At 46.0% G+C, this 8,935-nt stretch overlaps 1 protein-coding gene across 7 annotated transcripts; it reads right to left on the reverse strand.

The window, feature by feature from the left end:
* Positions 1-828: 828 nt before the first annotated feature.
* On the reverse strand, positions 829-8,934 carry riox2 (ribosomal oxygenase 2). 7 transcript variants are annotated; one of them, XM_040164280.2, is made up of 11 exons: positions 8,720-8,934; positions 7,056-7,140; positions 5,320-5,760; positions 4,930-5,049; positions 4,682-4,810; positions 4,463-4,566; positions 3,867-3,969; positions 2,265-2,430; positions 2,071-2,159; positions 1,875-1,985; positions 829-1,119 (listed from the first exon to the last, which is right to left on the reverse strand). In XM_040164280.2, the coding sequence occupies exons 3-11, from the start codon at positions 5,752-5,754 to the stop codon at positions 967-969; spliced, it is 1,410 nt and encodes a 469-aa protein (XP_040020214.2). In that variant the 5' UTR covers positions 5,755-5,760; positions 7,056-7,140; positions 8,720-8,934; the 3' UTR covers positions 829-966. The 7 variants fall into 7 exon arrangements, with proteins under 7 accessions (XP_040020214.2, XP_077951693.1, XP_040020213.2 ...); XM_078095567.1 differs by having other exon boundaries at positions 829-1,287; XM_040164279.2 differs by having other exon boundaries at positions 7,056-7,315.
* Position 8,935: the final 1 nt, after the last annotated feature.

Genomic DNA, 8,935 nt, shown 5'->3' on the forward strand with positions numbered 1-8,935 from the left:
AGTACAATAGAACATCCATCCATCCATCTTCAAACCCCTTATCCTTCACACAGGGGCGCAGGAGGGCTGCAGTCAATCCCAGCTAACTTTGGGTGAGAGACGGGGCCCTGGATTGATCCCCAAAACTGGTAGTTTAAACGTATTAACCAGTCATGTGTCTTAGTTTAATGCGAAAAAGTGATTATTGAAGCACTTTTTGCAATTCATTAATTCCATATATCAAAAATTTCATATCATATAATTTTCATTCATTGTAAATGTATTTGAGCTTATCTGACTGCCTACATCTCTTCATTGTATTGACAGCACATGTTAATGAAAAGGCCGATTAATTGAATCTACAAATCCAAACCGCAGTAGTGTGTGGCGTCTTTAAACTAAAGCATGTTATTCAAAGATGAAAATTAATCCACATGTGCCACACAACATTTTTAACGATAACGGTCAAGCATTTTCTCAGACATTTCAGCTTTGGAAAGGAAATAGTCCCCCGACATTCATCAAAATGTGGTATAAACAATCCCTCTTTCAGTGTATTTTGTAAAACGAAAAACAAGATGTATGAATAAAGACTCCACTATCCAACAGTATTCATAATCACGATATTAGTTAGCCTGTTTGCCTCGAGACAAAACGACAAAATCTTTTCAGTAACTCATATCTTACCAGCTGTGTTACATTGCAAACCTTCTGTTCAGAGCCGTAATTTATGTAAATACCTAATGAATTTAGAAAAGAGCCTTGGTGGATGTCATGGATACGGATGATGTGACGTTGCTGCAGTGTCTGAGAGAACGCATTGAATTACGGAAGCTGGTGAAACACATCAATATTTCAGCTCTATGAGTGCTGATGATTTATTCAGAGGGGCAGTAAGACAAAGCGGAATATTGAGGGGTAATTGGTAAATATCAACACATGTGGATTTCATACTTCACTTTGGGGATATTTTGACGTAGCAGTTTGCTATAACGCGACCAGGAGACTCTCGCTCCACAGAGCCAGGGCCAGGCTGAGCTTGGCCTCCTGCGTGGGCAGCTGCAGCTGGTCCACGGCCAGCGGCTGCACCTGTTGGAGCTGCCGCAGCGCCTGGAGGTGGGACAGAGGGAACTGCAGGCCCTGCAGAGACAAAGACAACGTGGGACATTCTCTCTCAGCCGTGGTTCCCATTCACCAGACTGTGGTCACTGCCGCATTTATGAGTCTCTCTCTCAATGTTCCCTGACTTTCCTACCCTGCGTGTGAGACTGAGGCCCGAGTCCATCAGCTTCAACTGAAGACAAACATCTTTTGAAAAAAATCAGTGCAATTAAAATCTTAATTATACATTGACTGAATAATTGATTCAAAGTCTATAAAGTACCCTATTTAAAAAGATATATATGTATTTTCTCACTCAGTCAAAAACAAAAGGCCAAGCATATCCATAACTGGACGCTTCCAAACCTCCTTCCTAACGTTGACATTCAAATTATTAATATTTGAAATAACTATTAGCTGTGATTGTCCACCTTCTCTTCCTTCATTTCAAAATCAATGCAAAATATTCTTCATCTATGCAGATTTGTTGAGGTTGAGCCTTTTAGAAACTACATCTTCTGGGTCTCCCGCGGAGCACAAGGCTTTATTACCGGAGCGTCCCAGCAGCAATCCGACATGTACATATCGGGCGAGATGGTGAAGATGAGTAGCATAGAGGTGGAATCGATGATATCGATAGGCCGAGTGACGCAGGATGAAGAGCAGACGCAGACCATCACAGCTGAACATCAGTTACCACTGTAGAGGTTTGTACAGTCTCTCCGTGGCGTTTTCATGGCGCCTTCACTCGACGCAGCAGCACCTCAACGAGGAGACCGCCTTCAGCGACTTACCCTGGAGATGTCCTGTTCCTCCTCTTCATCACAACTGCCCCCCATCATGTGGTTCTCCCTCTGGTTCTTCAAAGAGTGCAGGACAAAGACGACCAGCTGTGTGGCCTCATCCTAAAACACACACACACACACAGCTGAGCAGAGCCTTTCTCTGACTTCTTTCCCCCGTGTAGCTGGACATCTCCAACGAACTCACAGTTTTCTCGTGGCTGGGCTCCACTGTGATCACCATGTGATCTTTAAACCTCAAACACACCATATCCTCCAAGGCAGGAATCTTCCCAGCTGTAACGCACAAACGCACACAGTCAGATGCACCAAACAGCACAGTGAATTCCCTTCAATGTGGACGTAGTCACATCGCATACAAATAAGCACAAAGTCGCTCACCTGGTTCGAGCAGCTGCTGCCGGCTGCACGGGGGCAGTCTGTTCATGATGAAGTCTCTCTTCATGTGGGTGGAGCGGACTTCCTGCGTCCCGTTTTCCAACCGGTCGGCCAGCGCTCTGAGGCCGGCGGACAGCGTCCTGCTGGTGTCCAGGTTGTCACTGTCCCCCTACAAACCGGACAAGGTCCATGGTAATGCTGGTTGCTGAAGAGACTGAATTTGCAATTTCATTTATTTTGTATGGCTCAAAATGACAAATGTGCCGTTTGAAAGAGCGGCTGTGTCCTCTACCTGGATAGACAGAACCATGTAAACGGAGTATTGTGCTTGATTAAATCTGATTCAAATTTATTAAAAATAAAGAACACATAAAACATGTGCATAAGTATTCACAGCCTTTGCACAATACTGAAGCACCTTCGGCAGCAATAAAAGTCTTCTCGAGTAGGAGGTTTCTGGGCAGTTTCTCCATTCTTCTTTGCAGAACCTCTCAGGTTCCAGACGGGGAGCGTCTGTGCGCGGCTACTTTCAGATCTCTCCAGAGATTTCCAGTCGGGTTCAAGTCAGGGCTCTGCTGGGTCGTTCACAGAGTTGTTACTCCTGTGTTGTCTCGGCTGTGTGCTTCGGGGTCGTTGTCCTGTTCAAAGATGAACAGTCTGAGGTCCAGAGCGCTCTGCAGCAGGTTTTCACCGAGGAAGTCTCTGTACATTGCTGCATTCATCTTTCCCTCAATCCTGACTTGTCTCCCAGTTCCTCCCGCTGGAAAACGCCCCGCAGCACGACGCTGCCACCACCATGCTTCACTAATGCTAATGAGCGGTGCCTGGGTTTCTGCAGACATGACATTTGGCATTTAGGTCAAAGAGTTCAATCTTTCGGCAGGCGGTCCGTCATGCGATTTGTGCCGAGTGGCTTCCACTCTACCTCCCAGGCCTGATGTGTGGAGTGCTGCAGAGACGGTTGTCCTTCTGGAAGCTTCTCCTCTCTTCATAGAGCGGGTCGCCAGAAACCCGATGGTCACTCTGACAGAGGTTCTGTCAGAGTGACCATCGGGTTTCTGGTCACCTCCCTGACTAAGGCCCTTCTCCCCCGATCGCTCTGGCTGGGCGACCAACTCTAGGAAGAGTCCTGGTGGTTCCAAACTTCTTCCACTTCTGGATGATGGAGGCCACTGTGCTCATTGGGACTTTCAATGCTGCAGAAATCTTTCTGTACCCTTCACCAGATCTGTGCCTCGATGAGATTCTCTCTGAGGTCTACAGACAATTCCTTTGACTTCATGGCTTTGTTTGTGCTCTAACACGCACCCGTGGGACCTGATATTAACCGTGTGCCTTTCTGAATCACGTCAAAGTGCTGTGAATGCACTGTACATCTCCTTTCTAGTCTTCCAACCAATCAAAGGTCTTTAACACTACACGCTCATACCAGTGTATGAATGAGTGAATGATGACGTGTAGCCTTAAAGACCTTTGACAAGTGGTCCATACACAGTGTCATCAGGAGCAGTGTGAACTTCATAGTGGATTAACAATGATAATAAAGGTTGCAATGTGACTCCTCCTTATAATGACAGTAGCAGTGGTCCAAACAAAGAGTCCTACCAGCAGGAGGCCTCTGGGCATTCCCTCTCTCAGGCTCACTGCAGTCTTGCTGTGGTCGCAGAGCAAGTTCGGAAATATGTCCAACAGCAAATCCCCCCATGACCTGAGGGAGGGACAGGTAGAGCGGACAGATCAGCCCCCGACAGATTCGGATTCATTCTACGTGTACAGAACCCAGCGGTCCAGGCAGCGAGGAGGGCACAAGAAGTCACGTGGAGTTTCTCTGCATGAGTAACGGTGTTACGGTAACTCTGCCAGAAATAATGACCTGGTTATGATCCATATTCTGTTGACTTTAGAGTCTCTGTTGTATTGATCGTCGTTGTTTTATTCAAGCAGACCATATTATTTTATACTAAGAATATTATACTACTTTTCCCGGTATTCAGACCAAATCTAGTACACCTAACTTAAAGACTAAAAATGAATACTTGAGAGTCTGAGCTTAACCTGCATAGCCAAAAGCCTATTTTTAGGCTTTTCCTCCTGTTTTATGTGCAGAAGCAGATTAGTGAACAGAAGCCAGGTGACCTCCACTCAGTGCTGATCGGACGCGGCGTCACAGTGCGTGCTACGTGTAAAAGGAGCGCTCATACATTCTCTGGTAGGTGCTGAGAGTCACGTGGATGGAGTGGTCCACTCCTGCTGGAGTGCTGGCTTGATGGATGGTTCCTCTGGGAAAGTACAGAAGGTCTCCTGCCTGAGAAGGAAGGAGACGATCTTACTCTTACAGGAAACACATTTCAGAAGTTTCAGTAAACGGCTTTGTGTATGAATATCTATTGATCTGTACAGATGTGGTCAGGGCGCTGCACCTTGAGCACAATGTCATGTGTCGGGCTGCCGATCTTCTCCTCGGACTCCACGCTGTACTCAGATGCCAGAGGAACAGTGGGAGTGTAGAGGAGCCAACGTTTCTGCCCCTCCAGCTGCAGGACAAAGACCTGGGCAAAGAGCGCCACGAAACACAAAAAAATATACATCCACCCACCAAAAGCATGGGTGTGTATTGTGTGAAATAAGATCAGCTCTACTGCCAAATATGAATCTGAAGAGTCTGTACCTCGACATCGTCGTAGTGAGCCGGGAGGCCCTGCGACTCCTGTGGTGTGATGTAGACATTAGAGCCCACCAACCCCCCGAAGAAACACTCCAGCTTCTCCTGGATCCTCCACAGCTCATCCTGACCACACACACGCAGAGACAACTCCATTCCACGTTCATTTTATATTACATCCCATGTATTGGGAAAACATAGGCGACCCTTGATCATTACCGAATCACAACGGTGCATTTGAGGTCCAAATTATTTGGGAATTTGTTAGTCTTTGGACTAAGTGGTCCGATTAAGGATGATCTTCCAATAGCGCTAATCCAACAGTCACCTACTGCTTGTTATCGGTTGCATTATTATTATTATCATCATCATAGTGAACAGCCGCTCCTCTGTCACCTTGAACCTCTGCGGCTGGTGGAACTGGATGGTGGCCTTGTTCTGCGTGAAGCTTTTATTCAGAACGCTGCTCTTAACTCGCCCCGGCTTGTTGAGCACTTTCTTCTTGCCGTTGATGCAGCGCACGACGTTGACGTCCCTGTAGTACTCCAGATCCTCGGCGCACAGGCCGGGCAGGTCGGACAGCTGGAACAGAGACCGGTAGTAGGAGGCGGTGTCGTGATCGGTCCTCTGCAGGTGGAGGGGTTTCTTCTCCCAGTACTCTCTGAAGAACTGCTCCGTCCCCATGGGCTGGATGAGGCTCTGGAACAGGCTGGCGGGGCTTTCGAAGCACAGGGGGGATTGGGTGTCCATCACCTTGCTCTGTTTGGGGGGGAGCTGCTCGGCGTCAGTGCTCGGCCTCTTTACAGTCTTCGCTTTGCTTTTTTTTGGCATTTTAATCTGAAGAATTAAAACAAAATTCCAAGAATATCATCATGGGTGAGATGCTGAAATCAGGCACGGGACGCACCATTTAGCTACTAAAGGCCACAGTGTATCAGGGTGTGATGAATTCCTCTGAGAAATAAACTGTGCTCCCAATAAAACAGCTTCTATTTCCACCAGGGCTCGAACAGGGAATCATGACTTCAATCTTACGGGTCGACTCCATCTGCATTGTTTTACAGGGTTTTCTACTGGAAATACCTCCTCAGCTGCAAAAACATTAACATAGGGGACCGCAAGCTAATCGAAGGTCAGGAATAATAAGAGCCCAACTGTACTGTGGTTCTTATATTAATCATATTATGAGGCAAACCTCGTCTCTATTGATGTGCAGCTCTCAGCACGTCGCAGTTCGTTCATATATGTAGAATCAAACATGTTTGTGTTTGCATTTAACGACTCGACCCTCTCACCTCTCGAACAGCAGCTCAGACGTGACGGAACTCCACGTGAAGCGAGTTGTGTGTTTCACTAAATATGTCCGACTAGAAACTCTTCCCAGCACGTGGATCGCCATGCGACCGTCGGGGGGCGCTGTTCAGCACAAGTCCCCCGAATGTCTGCTGCGTCTTTTTGTGCCATTTACAGCTTTGATGAGATTAGTGACCATTGATTGATTGCTTGATTTTTCGCGCTATCTCCATGTCTTATACGACTTAGAGGGCTGTTGTGGTATTTATATTGGTCAATTCACAAAACTGGAAGTTTTTTTGTGTGTGTGTTATATCCGATTGATTTCTTCACCAGTAACATATGCACTGATTTTCACACTCACTCAAGGATTCCCATACACCCCCACCGAAGAAACGCGTACAGATAGACAACGTAGTTATTACACGTTTTATCATGTGTGTTCCATTTCTAGAGTAAAGGCCTAGAAACAGCCTCAGGATGCAACAGTCTCTTTCTTCAGATTGGATCTAAAAGGTGTCTGTATAATGCAGGTGACACAACCTTATCATAAAGCCTTATATACATTATACTGTGTATTATTGTGATTATAAACCATTACAGACATTAACTTTATATAAAGTGTGTATTAACTCTTGGTTAGTGGACACTAACAACTTAACTGCAAAGAATGATGGACTTTATTCAAGAACAGTCTCAGGTGGAGCGTCTCTGCATCCTTCAGACTTTCACTAATCTGCCGGTGATGTGACTGATACAGGGGGGGCTCTCAGTCCGGGACAGGTGTAGCAGGAGTTAGAGGAGAATGTCCCGGATGTGGAGGAGGAAGGAGCATCTACCTCTAGTTCAGACCATCAGGAGGAAGAAGAGCTCTCTCTGGTCCATGAAGTTCTACGTCACAGTTATGGAAAAAGATGGTGTAAGCTGAAACCAAACAGAAAGACAACAGACAGATGAGGCCGCGGTGGAGGTAGATGGAGGAGGCCTCAGGTGGAGCTTCAGTTGTCTAACAGAGTCTTTGGGTGGAGGTCATGTCTACAGGTGGGGCTTCGGGCAGAAGGTCTCAGCGAGGATCTGCAGGTGGAGGCAGCAGGGATGGCTGTAGGTGGAGATTAAGTTAGTTTAGAGGCGGCACCTGTGTGTGCTAACAGAGGTTGTAGGTGGAGGTTTTGAGCGCCAAAAGCGGCATGTGGAGGGGGCACCTCCAGGTGGAGGTGGATGGTTTGTTCTTGAGAAAAGCTCAATCAGAATGTGTTGTATTTTTCACACAATGCACACAGTCAGCTTTACAAATGTTTACATTTAGAACAGAACCAGGCTCTCATTTTTGAAGTGGTTCTGTTACGGGAGGTTGAACAGGACACGGAGACAGCGGAGTCGGTGAAGGGAAAATAGTCTGAGTCACAGGTTGCAACAAATAAACAGCACGAGAAAATGCTCTTAGTGAATAAAGGAGCTAAAGGGCGTCTCCCCCCCACAAAAACGCATTCTCAATTACGTTTAACCCGAAACGTATTTCCTCCCCGATTCAGGGTTGGGTGTCGAGATGAGCCCAGGTGTCGGGTGATAGAAGCCGCGCCCTTCACACACACACACACACACACACACACACACACACACACACACACACACACACACGCACGCACACACACACACAGAAGAACAGGGGAGGAGACACGAGGAAACACAAGAAAAGGAACCGGTCACAGCAGAACTGTGACTGGTTCCTTGTAGATTTTGATTAAGACACAGACATATAAGATAAGCACAAAGCTTGTGGTGTCTTCCTATAGTTTAGTCATAATGTGTCTCTTTGTCATAGATTTTCGATGTATCTTGAATGTATCTTGGGTTTTGCAATATTGCAAAACGTCTCCATTCAAAGAGTCAGGGGGAGGATTTTATTTCAGATTAATTATCAGTTTAATTTGCAAATCATCATACCTCGGGGCAATCCTTGCCCTCAGTAAAAAAAACCAGACCATCTGGCTGTTCGTCCTCTAATGAAAAGCGAGGTTTTCCAATTGTGGGTGTAACGTTTGACCCCCACCTCTCTGAGTGGCTGACGTAGCGTAGTTCAGCTACCGCTCAAGTTTCAACTTGCCTGAGAAATGTCGGTTAAAAGGCAAAACCAGAACCAGTGGCTTGTAGCAATGTATAACACTCCTCATTGCCCTCATCAACAAACAAAACTAAAACAAACAAACAAATTACTTTTTTTTTTTTTTACCAATTCTCAAAAAAAAGTTTTTCGCAGAAATGGATAACAGTTTTCAAAATATCATACATGATAAGAATGTTTCTACAGTAGCTGAGAACAAACAAACACAACACTTTTTTGTGTTTTCATGTGACCAGATGACAACCAAAGTTGGGTGGGGTGGGGGTGAGCCGCGTATTCAGTTGTTGTCTACAACAGATGGTACGATTCCTGTTGTTAAAACCGTTAAAAGCTTTTCAATCCCATACAGACAAAGTTTTGAAGTTGAATAAAAAGTCTTACCTCATCATGTTTTGTGAATGTTCTTGTGCTGCCAAGGTAAACCGTTTGGCTGTTCATTGTCATCATCTCTTGCAAAGGAACCAACCAATCTAATGGAGAATGTGAAGATTTTCTTCTGAAACACAAACAGTGGTATGGTCCTGTCTCTCCCGTTGCAGCGCTCATTAAAAAAGCTCTGGGAAGACCCGCTAGTTTGAGCATGTTTGACATAATGCA

This window comes from Gasterosteus aculeatus, chromosome 20, assembly GCF_964276395.1.
Source record: "Gasterosteus aculeatus chromosome 20, fGasAcu3.hap1.1, whole genome shotgun sequence".
NCBI classification, from domain to species: Eukaryota; Metazoa; Chordata; class Actinopteri; order Perciformes; family Gasterosteidae; genus Gasterosteus; species Gasterosteus aculeatus.